Source organism: Mchenga conophoros, linkage group LG3 (genome assembly GCF_057382185.1).
Source record: "Mchenga conophoros isolate Kocher_MC1m ecotype Shallow Benthic linkage group LG3, M_conophoros_male_GT1.1, whole genome shotgun sequence".
In the NCBI taxonomy this organism is placed as follows: domain Eukaryota; kingdom Metazoa; phylum Chordata; class Actinopteri; order Cichliformes; family Cichlidae; genus Mchenga; species Mchenga conophoros.
This window is the reverse complement of record NC_140528.1, coordinates 3,053,159-3,070,072: the sequence shown is the minus strand read 5'-3', so window position 1 is coordinate 3,070,072 and position 16,914 is coordinate 3,053,159. Positions and strand designations below refer to the sequence as shown.

Here is a 16,914-nt window from a genome sequence, read left to right as displayed (position 1 = left end):
GCTTAAATCTTTAGATAAATCCTCTTACTGCTCTGCAGACGGTCAGCCAGCTCCTCCTGCTTCATTCTCCTCAGGAAGTCCACTGTGATCTTCACAAATGCCTCTCTGCTGCTGCTCCTCTGACTCTCTAAGCATTCTGGGTAATCTGGACTCAGAACCTTCTGGATCTTCTTCAGCTCGTTCTTCACAAAAGTGATGATGTTGTCCTCCAGCAGCTGGAACAGAATATTTATGAATGAGCCAATCAGACTGAAATCATGGAGCCAAACATCAGATCCATGTTGGACACACTGACGATCCACTGGTCTACAAAGAGCAGCATGGAGATGACTGTGAACAGAACAGATGTAACAGTAGTTGTTGTACATGTACAGACCATAAATATGGAGTCCAGCTGTGTTTGATGCTGCTGGGCAGACTGACCACTGGGAACCTCTGAGCTCTGCTGGTCCACTCTGTGGAGGAACCATGAAGGATTAGATCAACACAGGATAAAGATCCAGGAGTTTCTGCTCAAATAACTTCATCTGAATCAAGTCTGTCAAGTTTTAAACTCTCAGATTGTGAACATATCAGTAATTTTCAGTCTGTTTTCATGGACGTCCTTTCAGTGGTGATGTCAGGGATGATTTTGAAGAAGCTCATCAAACTGAACCATCAGCAGATCACTGCTCCAAAACCAGAACATGATCCGAGTCTCCCTCCACCACCAGAACACCAGCTTTACTAACGTGGTAGATCAGTGTAGTACAGATCAATAACTGATGAGTCATTTGATCAAAATCACTGAGTGCTTCACGTCTGACCCTCTGATGCTTCTGTAGACATTTTGCATATTTAATGAATGTCTGACAGTTTTACATTCATTCTATGAACACAGTGGAAATGTTGTGTTATAGTCTCCATGTTGTTTCCAGCATCATAAATTCTTAAGTTCAGAAAATTAGATTCTTTCTTCACAGCTGAAAAACAACAACATTTATTCTCTATTGAAATCTGCATCGTCCACTCCAAAGGTCACAATCTGAAGGTAACATCTGGTTTTGTTCCCTGTGGTTAACTCTGAGCATCAGTATGGTGGGATTTATCCACTACATCCACACCACTGTGGTTCAGTGTTGTCCTGATGGAGTAACAGCAGCCAGTATGATCCAGGCTTTAGCTGCTGGGTCTCTGTGTGACCTCTCAGACTGTTTAACAGATCAGACACAAAGAGAATCAGAGCAGCTCTGTTCTTTAAAGACAAACATGAACCCACTCAGGTCACACTTTCCCCACAGATATGAGCATCACTGTCCTCAAACAGCAAATGACCAAGTCGAACATTTGGATCTTTTCTCTTTCATTGTTTTCTTTTTAATGAATCTTTGTAACAATCTGAGGATGTTTCAGGTCATATTTATCCAGGAAACACAAACATGTAACGGAGTCATCACAGCTCTCTGACCTCGTTGCTCCAGGTTCACCACTGAAGTCTGGATTGCTATGTTTGGACCGGTCACTCCTCACAGACGGACAGCTGGACCCTGCAGACTCTGCTCTGTCCTCCTCTTCCTCCATCATCATCTTCAGTCAGTCTGAGAGGTAAACCACAAACACTCAGTGAGTTCACATTAACAGGAGGAACTGACCTCTGACCTGTCATGTGACCATGAAACCAGGTCAATATGTCTGTAGGTTCAGTCATCCAGGTCATGTGATCTAAGGAGCTTGGAGAGAAAAGAGACGTCTTTAAGTTTCTGGAAGACGTTTCATCTGAGAAGCTTCTTCAGCTCTAAAACCAAACGGTGGAGAGTCCCAGATATTTAAACCTGAGAGGGAAAGAAAGCATGTCGCTGACCCACCACTGATGTTATTTCAAGGAGGAAACTGAGAGCCTTTGCACCAGGAGCACAAACATCAGCTCCAGCAATGATCCACTGATGTGTTTTTATTCCATGTATGAATGTTGTTATTGACAGAGATGACGTTTGTGTGTCAGTGATGCAGTGACTGTTGTTGTTACCTGTACAGGCTGGTTAGACTCTATGAAACAGATCATACAGATCTCTGCATGTTAGAAGAGACTATTAAAGGTCATGAATGAGACAAAGGCAGGGAGGCGTCCTTTACAGCTAAACAGCAGAGTGAGAGAACAGCCAGCACCTCTACATTTATCACATTATACAGCACATGTATGATACTGACAGGGATGAGAAGAATTTAGTGATTCTGATCCCATCATTGATATTACTTATTGATTCTCAGTAGCTCTGCTCTGACAGTCACCACCATCACTGAGCAGCATATCAAAGACATTTGTGCACATTAACTGCATGTTGTGGCTCAAATGTTTGTGCATGTTGGAGGCATTTCCTCTTTGTTGTGATCAGTGTTGGTCATTACTCAAAACAGTCATTATTACACATATTACACAGAACACTTTAATTAAAAGTAATGGAGTACGTTACTTCATTACTCCTCATAACATTACTTTGATGTTAAAATGAACAAATGAGCATGTAACAACATAAAGCTGAGGTACAGCCCCACACACCAACACAGATCCTGATGAGGTCACGTGATGTTTCTCTGAGTGTTTATGAACACAAATCAAAGATGAAACAGCACAAAGACACTTCAAAGTGATTCTACTGTAGAAACATGAACAGGTAGAAACCTGCAGCCTGACTGCTCATCACTTTGTTACCTGTTCAAGTTCAGCAGCAGCAGCTCACTTTATCACGGTGCTGGTCTGGGGTCAGTGTTTACTCAGCTTTACGTCACTCTGGGTTCTTGGCTAGCTTAGCGTTAGCTTAGTGTTAGCTTAGCGTTAGCATGCTGTGTGCTAGCTTAGCGTCAGAGCTCTGCAGGTGTCTCGTGTGTAAATATTAATCACAGTGACAGTAAAGGAGGTAAAGGGCTGTGACGTCATCACGTACGCTGCGTCCTCTGTGGGCTCTGAGTGAACTCAAAGTACAAACTACAAGTACACAAACACGAACGTAGCTCAGAGTGGCGGACACACTCGGCCTCGTTGGTCCAGCTGTGAGTCCGTTACCGTGAACTATGGAGCGGCAGATTTGTGCTGAACTAAGCTGCACACAGCTGATGTTAGCCAGGAAACATTACACACTGACTTTAATGGAGAGACCGGAAATACAAACACACACAGTTTGTTGTGTGAAGAAATCAAACACGAGCTGAACAAACAGTAAAGTTCCTAAAGACAAACTGTTAAAGGAGGAAACAAAGCAAACTTACAGTTTCTTCACACACCAACAACAAGCTCCACTCCACACCTGGACACTAAACACGGACACACAGGTGAGCTGCTTCCTGGAAGGAGGCGGGGCTCCACCTGAAACTCAGCACAGGTGGGATGGGCTCAGCTCTGTGTGTGCTGATGTGTTAACTTTAAAAATATGCCGTCTGACTGCTCAGACTGAGTCAGAGTAAAGTTCACATGCTGACGTGTGGAGACATGAAACCTTGTTGTAGCTGCAGGTGTGAACACACTGATCCCAGATCAGCTCTGCTGTATTTGTAACATGAACATTTCTGCTGCAAAGCTTCAAATGTTCAGCATGTTTCTCTGTTTCCAGTCTATAGATCCAGTCACACTTTCTACCTTCACCTGTGCAGTAAAGACTGAGAGCAGAGCTGAAAGCAAGCGTCCAATCAGTGAGCAGCATCAACACCTGAGCTTCATTCAGACTCTGTTATTGAAGATGTTGTTGGTACAAAGTTCATCTGCTGCTCACATGAATCCATGAAAGATTTATTTCACTGAATGTTTCTGATTCAAAGCTCATTTCAACCTGTTGAAGTCATGAATGAAAGTGCAGACTGAGAGTGGATCACATGATGTTTGAGGTGTGTCATGTGACATGTTCAGTATTGTCACACATGTCTAGATTGTCCCTGATATCATAACTGCTCAAACACTGATGATTATATTTGAAGAATTATTCCTGATGGCAGCAAAGTTTGAATGGAGCTCTCTGTCTGTGCTGATTTGTCGCCCTCTGGAGGTCAAAGCACAAACTGCATGATGTCACTGTAACCACCACAGAGACAGGAAGTGTTTTTATGACTGAAACACTGAAATGATGCTAACGGCTGTCGTTAGGCTCACTGACAGCAGTGCTGATGTGTTCATGTCAAACACTGGCTCAGGTCAGACTCCTTCATCCTTCTCCAGCGTGAGGCCGCCCTCAGACCCACAGGAGCTCTGACCTTTGACCTCCTGACCCTAACCATTTTAGTCTTGTTGCATCTGCAAATCCATCCAAACTGTAGCCGAGCAAAAGAAGCTGGAAGCTGTTCTATGAATGATGTTCATCCCAGAGTTTCTGTTAAACGCTGCTGCTGTGCTACATTTGTCATTTCCTGCTTTCACTACCATCCATGTCAAAGTGCTGAACTCATCTGATCACTTTAATGCAGTAAAGCAGGAGCTGTAAGTCTGACATTTATTTACTGTCATTACAAACACACACAGCTGGATTAGCATTCAGACAAAGGGCTGAAAAAAATCAGCATTTGATTATTATTATTATTATTATTATATATCCTGTTTATGTGGATGCACTTTTCTATCTGTCAGTGCTGAAAGCAGACGTCACTGATCACATGACTCTGAGGGATGTTTCCAGCACTTTGCTGAATCTGAGCCATGAAGATTTAAGGCTCAGCTCTGAAGGCAAAGCAGGTCTGAGCCTGTGTTAGCAAGCTGTACCTAATAAAGTGGCAGCAAGGACTCAGTCAGTAATGATCAGAGCCAGCAGGGGGCAGCACAGAGAGGTGAGGCGCTGTCAGAGAAGCAGGCTCACATCAGACTGGCCATATTCCATCATCTATACCTGAAATAATCATCAAACACACGCAGAGCAGAAACATGTGGAAACATCTGGAGCTCAGTCTCAGTTTGATCCCTCAGAGGTTTACCTCAGTCCTGCTCCTCTACTTCCTGTTTACAGCGCACATCATGCTGTGTACTGAGGGTCATGTGGTCAAATTGCTCGCTCTCTGTTACTCTGACAGAGAGCGAGCACAGTTATCCTAATGTGTGACATCACTTCTAACCACAGAGCATTCAGCTTTCACAGCAGCCAACATCCTGTCACACTGAGCATGTGCAAACACAGCAGCCAACATCCTGTCACACTGAGCATGTGCAAACACAGCAGCCAACATCCTGTCACACTGAGCATGTGCAAACAGAGCAGCCAACATCCTGTCAAACTGAGCATGTGCAAACAGAGCAGCCAACATCCTGTCAAACTGAGCATGTGCAAGCACAGCAGCCAACATCCTTTAATGATAGAACAAAATTCAGACATCAAAGTTTCTCACGTTACAGAATCAGATGAACAGACATGAAGGGATATTTGTGGTTTTATGCACAGAGTCAGAATCAGACTCAGAGGTGTTCCTCGTGATGTTTGGTGATGGAAACAGTCTCATCGACGTTTCCATCACCAAACTAGAGAAACTAGTAGCTGCACGCAGCAGAGTTTAGCACAGCTGATCTCTGTGACACATCAACAGGAACAACATGTTGTTAAACAGGACTGTATAAAGACTCAGAGTCTGACTCACACCTGAACAATGAGGCTGTGCAGCATCGTCCTGTCACACCTGCTAAACCACTCGTATCAGTTTGAGCCCGAACGGTAACACGGTCACATGATCGACGAGGCCAACGCGCCCAGACGAACGTCTTCCTCGTGGAACTAACTTGTTCCTGTTATCAGATTTGTGAGCAGCAGCTGAAACTGCCACACGAATAAATGTTCTTCAAACTGTTTGATTCCAGCCAATCAATAATCTATAATCATGAGGATTCAAACACAAGAGCTGAACGTGTGGTTACATTGTAACCTTGGTTCTCTGAGTGAGAGACTCTCTCCCCTCTGTCACATATGGAACAGAGGGGAGAGAGAGTGTCGGTGTGATGGAGAACATCAGGTCCAAACATCACAGAAACAAACAAACTGTTAAAGGAGGAAACAAAGCAAACTTACAGTTTCTTCACACAGAGACACCAACAACAAGCTCCACTGTCCCACTCTGATCCTGTCTCCTCCTCTTTTATTCTTGCTCTGAGCTCTTTTTGGGTGTGTGTTTCTGTCTCCACCCACAGGAATGCATTGATACACTGTTGATAACGACTTGAGAGCAGACGTGTGACAGAAAACAGAAAAATAACCTAAACACCTAAATAACGTAAAATAAACAGAATATTTATTAATATGTTTAATTTCTCTTTAAAAACTTTTCTGCTCCTCAAATCCTTTGTTTAAGTTCAATCTAAGGAAAGAAAAGCGTCTTCTTTAAGTTTCTCAAAGAAGTCCACGATCTGTAGGCTCATGGAGACACTGTGTGCTCACAGCTAAAGGCTGCAGTCAGCTGTGTCAGAGCGTCCAATGATCCTTTAATAAACACTCAGAGCTCCATGTTGATGTAGCTGTCATGTGTGAGCTTGTGAGGCTCCTTTAAACTGGCTCTGCTCTGTCAGATGCTCACCTCTTCTTCACTGTCTCATCAATCTGCTGCACTCTTCATCTCCTCCTCTCTCTCTCTGCTGTCCTGTTTAAAAAAACAAACAAATCAGCGTTAGCCAATCAAACTCTGTGCAGATGCTGCAGCTACAGCTGATATGTCATTCAGCTGTTCATCAATCAGCTTCTGCTGCTGTTTATTCTGCTCTTACTCTGAACACGTGCAGATCTAGGAAGATTTTCTTGGGGTGTCAAAATCAAAGCGTTTGTTTTTTCAAACACATGTGCAGGTGTTACACATGGTTTTCATAAAGTAGCAGCCAGTTGAGGAGGATGACTCTGAGGATGATGAGGTAACTTTTACAAACATGAGAAACCTCATAGATGGGAGCCAGGAATCATAAAACTAAAATCAGTTGGCGTTATCATCACACCTAACGCGTTATTTACGAACACGTTAGTCCCAACACTGATTGTTACAGGATACAGCAGCAGGGAAAAGTTCTGGACTGTCACGATTGGTCAGAATTAGCCCAACAAAATATAACCAATTTTACCTTTTTCTAAAGACAGAAAACACATCTAGTCCTTTTTTCTTTTACATATATTTTTTTAATTAATCAACAATAAAGCTCAACGCTACACCAGCTTCTAGCTTTGATTGACACAAAACTTAAAAATCAGCCTAATTCTGAGGACTCACTGCATGACACTCACAGTCTTTGTCATTGTTGATTCTTAGCTCACAAACAGTTCTTATGAGGACTAACTAGTGCTGACAGTTTAGCTCTTCATAAAGTTACAGGAGGATAAAATAAACATGAGATCGTTGAAATAATCCTGTCTGATCACACGTGTGGACAATAAACGCTGTAACAGAAAATGAACAGTAATGTAACGACACTCATCTCTCACGTCTGCACTAAACTAAAACGTCACTACTTCCACATCTAGTTGGTTTTAATGGAGGCGGAGTCTCCCTGCCCAGTGCGCACTCAGGATAATTAACTTGTCACAACACAGGAAGTGAGCGCATGTAAATCAGAAAATCAGGTCTAGAAACGCAGTGAGGGAAATGAAGTGAAAGATCTTCGTTTTAACTGACAGGTTTCACTGACACTCAGAGACCTGCAACAACATGAAAACACATCACTGTAACACTCAAAACTGCAATTATATGAAATCATAACTGAAGGACTGTGATGATGTTGTTGGACTCAGCAGACGCTCCATAACACCTCTAAGAATTACGAGTCTGGACTTTAATGATTAATGATTCAAAATTCAGACATCAAAGTTTCTCACATTACAGAATCAGATGAACAGACATGAAGGGATATTTGTGGTTTTATGCACAGAGTCAGAATCAGAGTCAGAGGTGTTCCTCGTGATGTTTGGTGATGGAAACAGTCTCATCGACGTTTCCATCACCAAACTAGAGAAACTAGTAGCTGCACGCAGCAGAGTTTAGCACAGCTGATCTCTGTGACGCATCAACAGGAACAACATGTTGTTAAACAGGACTGTATAAAGACTCAGAGTCTGACTCACACCTGAACAATGAGGCTGTGCAGCATCGTCCTGTCACACCTGCTAAACCACTCGTATCAGTTTGAGCCCGAACAGTAACACGGTCACATGACCGACGAGGCCAACGCGCCCAGATGAACGTCTTCCTCGTGGAACTAACTTGTTCCTGTTATCAGATTTGTGAGCAGCAGCTGAAACTGCCACACGAATAAATGTTCTTCAAACTGTTTGATTCCAGCCGATCAATAATCTATAATCATGAGGATTCAAACACAAGAGCTGAACGTGTGGTTACATTGTAACCTTGGTTCTCTGAGTGAGAGACTCTCTCCCCTCTGTCACATATGGAACAGAGGGGAGAGAGAGTGTCGGTGTGATGGAGAACATCAGGTCCAAACATCACAGAAACAAACAAACTGTTAAAGGAGGAAACAAAGCAAACTTACAGTTTCTTCACACAGAGACACCAACAACAAGCTCCACTGTCCCACTCTGATCCCGTCTCCTCCTCTTTTATTCTTGCTCTGAGCTCTTTTTGGGTGTGTGTTTCTGTCTCCACCCACAGGAATGCATTGATACACTGTTGATAACGACTCGAGAGCAGACGTGTGACAGAAAACAGAAAAATAACCTAAACACCTAAATAACGTAAAATAAACAGAATATTTATTAATATGTTTAATTTCTCTTTAAAAACTTTTCTGCTCCTCAAATCCTTTGTTTAAGTTCAATCTAAGGAAAGAAAAGCGTCTTCTTTAAGTTTCTCAAAGAAGTCCACGATCTGTAGGCTCATGGAAATTCATTTTGTTGTTTTTTTGAGCAGAAACACCAGAGTGTAGAGCAGGAAAACGATCCCAGCAGGACGTCTCTGTTGGGGAAATATCCCAGTTATTCCCCTGAGCCTGGTTAGTGAACTGAGTCAGAGCTGTTCATCGATCCTACAGGTGCTAACATACAAACACGATCAGCAGCTTCTCTCATATGGAGAACACACTTCAACATCTGCAGCAAATCCTGTGTTTTATGTTGATGTGACCAACATCTTGTGTTGAGCCTTTGAAGATGAGGAGCCAAACACAGACAGTGGATCCAGAAGGACTGTTTATTCAGGGCTTTAATACGACTGAACTGATGCTTCACATCCTGTTTAGAGACGATCGACCAACACAGGCTCAGTCCTCACTCATCACACGGACTTCAGTCACACTGGGATCAACAGAGGAGACTGTTCACCATCACAGTTCAGCAACAATAATCAGAGCTTTTCTCTCTTGGTGAGGATCACATGTTCTGACACACAAAATATCTTCTGCTTTAACTCGTCTCTCTTTTTTAGTTTGGTTGTCGTGTTTTTTACTGTTTGTTCCTGTCAGTGTCAAATATGAGAGCAAACTGTTTTATGCAGGAGCCAAACCAACACCAAGCTGACCAAGAGAACCTATAACACCACCAGAATTTATTATCCACACTTTACTGACAGATTTATGTGCAAGTAAAGCTGTTTTTTAAATTATGTTCACTGCTTTCAGCCAAGGAAGCATTCGTTCTTAAAAGTTCACGAAACGAGTAAATCCAGTTCAGCAGAGTTCCAGTTTGTAGCACAGCTGATCTCAGCTGATCAACAGTAACAACAGTAGGGGTGGGCCATAGAAACGATATACGATAGAAACGATATAAATTTGGCCAACGATAGAGATTGTGACTATACCGCATGTTGATGATGTCATCAAGCTGCGCCTGTTTTGGTCGAAAGCATCGCAGCAGCTACAACAATTATCATCTGCAATTATGGCGGGCGACAGTCATAACAAAGAGATGAAGCACTATTGAAATATGGCGAAAGCCAAAAAGTTAGCATTCATCCTCCAGCTTCACTGTGCTAATGTTATGCTAACATAGCTGTGTCGCTAGCAGTCATGTAGCACAACATTATATACCAGGTAGTCCAACTTCAGTAACCCTGCAAACGCCACTGCTGTTTAGTCTTCATTTATGTTGGAAGTGATAGCAGAGCTGTACGTTTGAATTAGTTTCAAAAATCTCTCAGTCAGAATATGCTATGAAATGTTTAGGTGGAAACTAGCGAGCTAACTTCCTGTTAACTTCTAACTCCGTTAAATTGAATAAATTCTGTTTTCATGGATGCCTGGATGTAGGGCTGCTCGATTATGGCAAAAATGATAATCACGGTTATTTTCATTGAAATTGAGATCTCGATTATTTGACAATATTTATTTAACAATAACAATGTGTTGACTAATGAGTTTAAAGGTTGTCAAAAAATAATATTAAATAGTGTGCAAATACTGATAACAGTGCAAATGTTTGCAATATAAAAAAATAAATGAAAAATGTAAACATCTATGTTTAGTGAACTTTGCAGTGTTGCTCTGTGGTGCAGCTACGACACCGTAGCAAAGTTTACACACAGTCTACTTGATCCACGTCTGACTGAACCCATGTTTCCAAACCACTGAAGTTTTTTTTACCTCTTTTCAACCAACAGCAGTCACTCTCCTCTCCAAATAACTTCTGTTTAGCTTTCCAAGCTTCCCTCGGGTCCTCTTAATCAGCGGTCCCCAACCCCCGGGCCTCGGACCGGTCCCGGTCGGTGAGTCGTTTGGTACCGGGCCGCGAGAGTTGAGGCTCAGGTGTGAAATGTATAGTTTTCAGGGTTTTTATCGGTTTTCCATGTTATTTTGTTATCGTTTTTATCGTTGACTCGGTTTTCCTGGGTCTTTTCACGTGTGTTATGAATAAATTCTTTTTTTCGGTACCGGCACTAGTTTTATTTTGTTGTATTTATCCGCGACACCTTAATGGCCGGCCCGTGAAAATATTGTCCGGCATAAACTGGTCCGTGGAGCAAAAAAGGTCGGAGACCGCTGCTCTTAATTGTTGTGACACGTGTTCGAAATGCAGAGAGGTGCGCTCGATTTGCCACACGGAGCAGCGCGAGAGTAAAGCACGAGGGAGGGGCTAATAATCGGCTCAGTCATTTTTAATGATCGTTGAAAGCCCAGATCGTAATCGAGATTAAAATTCGATTAATTGAGCAGCCCTACCTGGATGTTAAACTTAATTGTTACACCTGGTAAAGCAGCAACGCTGATGATTTAATTAAAGATGAAAGAATTTAGACCATTTTTAACTCTTTGTGTTCGTTTGACTTTGGGACCTGAAGCTGTCGGAGTTTAGGACCCAGATTACTCCGTGAAGCTCCTCCCTACGGCAGCCGTAATGCTCTGACGATCCATCAAGCAGTGCTGCTTACCAAAGTTGTACTAAAACATTTTTAACAGATTTCTGCAGCCAAAATCGGTTCGAGGTCAGTAAGCACAACCAGAATTCATACATAAGGCACAGTCTCGATTTTTGAGGAAATTAAAGGATTTTAAGTGTGGAAAATATGTTATACAGAAGAATATATCGTGATATGGATTTGAGGCCATATCGCCCAGCCCTAAACAACAGGTTATTAAACACATCAGTTTGATCCACAGATCAGATCATACATCAGGTTTACTTCATGTAAAATAAACGTCTCACTCTATGAGCTCCATCAGTCTGTGTACCTCCTCATTGTCATTTCTGAGCAGAGTTTACCTGCACACTTCCTCATGTCTGACAGTGTCACAGTGTGTGTGTGTGCCAACATTAACCAGCTTATCATCAGCTGCTTGTGCTTCATGAATAACTCAGACTGACAGAGTGATGAACAGAGCACAGAGGGAGGCTCTGCTCTGGTCCATCAAGCAGGATTCACATAGTAACATGTTTTTCCTTTGAACACTTCATTGTGTTTAACTTGAAACAGATTAAAAAGTGTTCGATTGTGCACTTCACACAGTCCTAAGTCACAGAGGCTTAAATGTGTTTGATTCTGAGAGGCTTTACTCCTGCATCAACATCAAGTATATGTAGGATTTAAACCGCAGTGAAAACATCCTTAAATATTGATGGTGTGTGAGAGAGTCTGTATTTACTTCTGATTATCTCTGTTTGCAGTGACCCTGAACTGAGCTGGAGCAGCTTCATGTTGTTTTGACGTCACTCAGTAAAACCTGAATGTCGGCTTCTGAAGAACAAACTGGTTTCATCTGTTTCCAGTTAAAGGGACGATCATTGTTCCACCAGTGATGTTGGATCCAAAGTTTCATTCAGATCGTTTTAAACTGTTTATCAAAGACAAATGTTTGAGTGCAGAGTTACTGACTGATAACCAGAGTGGATTCAGCCAATCATCAAATCATCTCATTGGTTTTATTTTATGTAAATACAAACGTCTCACTTCCTGATCTGCTCATAAAGTTCCTAAAGACAAACTGTTAAAGGAGGAAACAGAGCAAACTTACAGCTTCTTCACACACCAACAACAAGCTCCACAGCTGCACACTAAACACAGACACACAGGTGATTCCTGGAAGGAGGCGGGGCTTCACCTGAAGCAGGACAGGTGGAGACTTGATAGGAATTTTCCCCGTACAGGGAGGAGGCTGATCTTCAGATGAGTTCCTGTTAAATCTGACGAAACAAAGTTAAAAGTGGACTCAGTCTTGTCTGATTTCACTCTGTTTTTCACTGAGCAGGTTTAAGTTTTATTAATGAAAATCAGCAGAGCTTGGTACTGATGGAAGACCCTCCTCTAATCGTTGTCATTCAGAGTGATCCAACCTGTTTGTGAATGCAGCTCACAGACTCTCCACATTTCCACACGACTTAAATGGTAAATGGCCTGCATTTGTATAGCGCTTTACTCTACATTCAGTCATCCACCCATTCACACACACATTCACACACTGGTGATGGCAGCTACATTGTAGCCACAGCTGCCCTGGGGCGCACTGACAGAGGCCAGGCTGCCGGACACTGGCGCCACCGGGCGAGTCCCTTCATGCATCGTTGACCAACGTGGACGTGGTGGAGTAACAGTTGTGGAGAATGCAACAGCTGAGGTTTGAGAAAAGGAGCTAATAGCCAAGGTCAGCGGCTCTCCTACTTCCTCATAAGGAAACTTCTCAGGTGGATGTCTTTCTCTGTCAGAGCGCCTCCACCTTACTGGCTGTGGTGCAGTGAGATCTGAGTCAGTCTTGGTAGGAGTCAAGTCAGGTTCATCAATCACAACATGGTCTGAAGACCAAGCACCTGAGTGAACATAGTCAACACGACTTGTGCCAAAGACTTCAGGTGTGTCAGGTTGGTGGGTTTGCCAACCAGGTAAGGACATTTCTGGTATAACAGTGTCAGAGAAGTTCTGACGTGCACTGTTGGGCTTCCTGTTAGACTCTCTTGGTAAACCTCAGAGCCTGACGTCTACAAACCAACTGTCCTTTGACATTTTTAGATGTGGGGTCAAAAGCAGAGCTGATCGAGGATTTCAGTGATGGCTCCAAATATCTAACCTGCACTTTTACATAGCAGCTGCTCTGTCTGTCAGTAATTTAAAAACTTTTAATGAGCTGCTGTTTCTCACTGACCGTCAGCTGTAGCTGAGCAGGATATCATTGCATTTGAATCCTCCTCGCTCTCTTTAACCCGAGTTCCTTCTGATTGGTTTCCTGGTTCTACAAAGAGAGTCTGCTGCCTGAGGGCCCCAGCTCCTCCTCCACCTACTGCTGTGGACATTTACAAAACGTCAATCCAAAAAAAATTGTCTGGTTTGTAATAGATAGTCATTTTTTATTAGAGTCTACAGCAGGAACCAACCTGAACCTTGTTATGAGCTGAATCAGTGCTGGACTGTAGAAATGCTGTTTCAGTGGCTGCTGCAGGAACTAACATGGAAACGTGTTCAGCAGCTTTCCAGCTCTAATATAGGAAACACAAGATCAGAGTTTGGACACACTGGAACCAAACAGTTTTGTCTCGGACTTTTATTTCAGCATCATCGTTTGGGTTGAATTAAAACCTTTCAGCAACGCTAACCAGACTTTACGAGGTAAACGTGTATCTCCAAGAATGTCTTGCTAAGAGTCGCGTGTTCTGGGAAACAACACACAAATCAGTGGCGTCAATAAGGTTATGTTTCATGTAATACTCTAGACTTTACTGTGAGACCATCACTAACATGCAGACGTCACAAAGTTGTTCACGGATCACATTAATCCAGAGTCACAGACATGCAGAGACACTTCCAGGTATAACATATATAATCCACACAGTCAGTCACAGCTGAGCTCTTTACTGAAGTCAGCATCAGCTCTCTGCTCGCTCTCACATCATATTCATGACAATCAGACGTGTTTCAATGATGCTGCTGTTTTCAGCCAAGCACACAGTCTCCATGGAAGTTTAAACTGGAAACACTGGTAACTGCAGCAGAGTTTCATTTGGAGCAGACCTGATCTTTGTGACGCATCAACATGTCAACACAGTATTTAACAGAACTGCAGTTTGCATCAGATCATACATCAGACTGACCACGTTTGTGATTTCATCAAACCTGCCATCAACATATTCAACAGTACTTACACTATCTTAAACATGTTTTCTTTTTAAAATGTTTGCATATTTATTAAATATAAACTGTGCAGTATTTCATTGATGGAGGCCAAGAAAACACAGTTACAGGAGAAATGTATTTAAGCTTGAAATGTAGCTGCACTCGGTAGAATTGAGCCAACTGGTTGTCTTCATTTTCAGTTCTGATGAGCTCACATGTTTAAGATCATCGGTTTAAAGAACCATAAGGCCGTGGATCCTTAAGGGTTTTATGGTTTGAGTTTACAGTGAGAGGTGTTGATAATGATGTTGGCTGTTTTCAAGTTGAACAATCTTCCAGGGAAGTTTAAACTAGAAAAACGAGTCACTGCCTGCAGCAGAGATTCAGTTTGCAGCATTCCTGATCTTTGTGCAGCAGCAACAACATGTTGTTAACAGAGCTGTGTAAAGACTGACTCACCTCACCAGGCTCTCTTTCATTCACATCATACACAACATTTACTTCATTACAAGCTGTGCTGCTCAAGTTACTGGAAATAAGTACTCAGTTACTAAGTAATCCCATGTCTTTACTGATTACTTATTTTCAAAAGTATTTGGTTACTTTACTCTTTAAAAAAACACGACTTGAATACGTAATAAAGTAGAAAGTAGACGTTCCAGCCCGAGACTTTTTCTGCATAATCCATCATATAGAAATGAATCAAATTAAAAAGCCTTTCTTTTAATTGTTTTATTGTTTTTAATCTTTTTATTTTATGCATCAAGAAAAGATAAAATTATATTATAGCTGTTTTTGACTTGATGAAATGTGTTTAACATTTAAACCTATTTCCTGTATATTCCAGCACATGACATAAAATAATGTTTTGTGTTTCCACTCCCGAGTGGGGCGGGTGGAGGTCTGCCCACAGCGGTCATGTCAGGGGGAGGATCCGGGGGTTTCTCTGTCAATGTCACGTTCCCATGGCAGCGTGCTTGCTCAGATCTGAAGTGTTATGGTCCTGGGTGGGTGGCCCAGTGTTTTTTGAGTTTTGGTTTCTTCTCATGGTTCCTTAGTTTTTTAGTGTTTCCTGAGTTCTAGTTTTAGGGTTTGTTATGTGGCTTCCTTCTGCATTTCCTGTTTTATTGTGAAGGTCTGTGTCTTATGCCAGAGTGTTCAGTTTGCGTTTCCCCTGTCTCGTCTTGTCAATCAGAATCGGCCGTGCCTCCCTCCTGTGTGTAGTTTCCCCTCTGTGTATTTATAGTGTGTGTTGTCTCGTGTTCGTCGCTGGTTCGTCTGTGTCGTCTCCTTCACGTCTCCCTGCATATCTTTCTAAGGATTTCAGGTTTGAGGTTAGTTTTGTTTAGTGATGGGTAGATGAGGCTTCGTGAAGCGTTTCAGCACATTCCCCAAACTGTACCGATACTGTGTCGACACAGTGTTGCTGTTTTGCTCCATACTGACACCTGCTGGACTTTAAATATCATTGCAGGCAACTTACTTGAGACTCAACAGACACCTAGTCATACTTGTTTACACTGTAAGGTACAGTGGAACCCCGACTTACCAAATTAATTCGTTTCCGAAGGTCTTTCGTAAGTCGAACATTTTCGTAAGTCGAAGCACCCATTGCGTGTTTTGAGTGAGGCGATGCTGAATGATAGGCTATAGGCCAACAACAATACTCTAACTAGAACAACAATACATCAGTGGAACAGCGATGCGCAAGTACGGAAGCCAAGGGGTTGTCTCCGAAAACATTAGAGCACTTTTGCAAACATGTGATGTCTTCAGGGGCGGATCTAGAAGGGTGGCATGCATGTGCCACCCTAAAATGATCCCTTGCCACCCCAAGTGCCACCCCAGTTTTGCATTTGACAGTGTTGTTTATTAAAATAAGATCGCATTAACAGTTTGAGCGTAGTTACAGGCAGCAGTGATATATACACATATATAGTATATATATATATATATATATATATATATAGTATATATATATATATATATATATATATATAGTATATATATATATATATATATATATATATATATATATATATATATATATATAATACTATATATATATAGTATATATATATATATATATAGTATTATATATATATATATATACTATATATATATATATATACTGTATATATATATATATATATATATATATATATATATATATATATAATACTATATATATATATATATAGTATTATATATATATATATATATATATATATATATATATATATAATACTATATATATATATATATGTAGTATTATATATATATATATATATATATATATATATATATATATATATATATATATATATATATATATAGTATTATATATATATATATATATATATATATATATATATATATATATATATAATACTATATATATATATATATATAGTATTATATATATATAGCATATACACTGGGTGAATGTGCAGTAGT

The 16,914-nt window shown here is 41.4% G+C and overlaps 2 protein-coding genes and 1 pseudogene across 3 annotated transcripts in view; 1 reads left to right on the top strand and 2 right to left on the bottom strand.

Annotated features, from left to right (window-relative positions):
* Nucleotides 1-8,513, bottom strand: part of LOC146576996 (neoverrucotoxin subunit alpha-like) — a 37,329-nt gene extending 28,816 nt beyond the window's left edge. Inside the window, exons 1-5 of the mRNA XM_085268147.1 lie at nt 8,462-8,513; nt 6,511-6,573; nt 1,448-1,577; nt 377-455; nt 29-215 (exon numbers count right to left, since the gene is read on the bottom strand). Of these exons, the coding sequence (XP_085124273.1) occupies nt 29-215; nt 377-455; nt 1,448-1,566 (385 nt within the window). The 5' untranslated portion in view covers nt 1,567-1,577; nt 6,511-6,573; nt 8,462-8,513. The remainder of the gene's footprint in view (nt 1-28; nt 216-376; nt 456-1,447; nt 1,578-6,510; nt 6,574-8,461) is intronic.
* Nucleotides 1-16,914, bottom strand: part of LOC146576990 (protein NLRC3-like) — a 460,027-nt gene that overhangs the window by 78,446 nt on the left and 364,667 nt on the right. The gene's annotated exons all lie outside the window — the stretch shown is intronic.
* LOC146576995 (uncharacterized) overlaps nt 1-16,914 on the top strand; it is a 259,842-nt pseudogene that overhangs the window by 59,779 nt on the left and 183,149 nt on the right.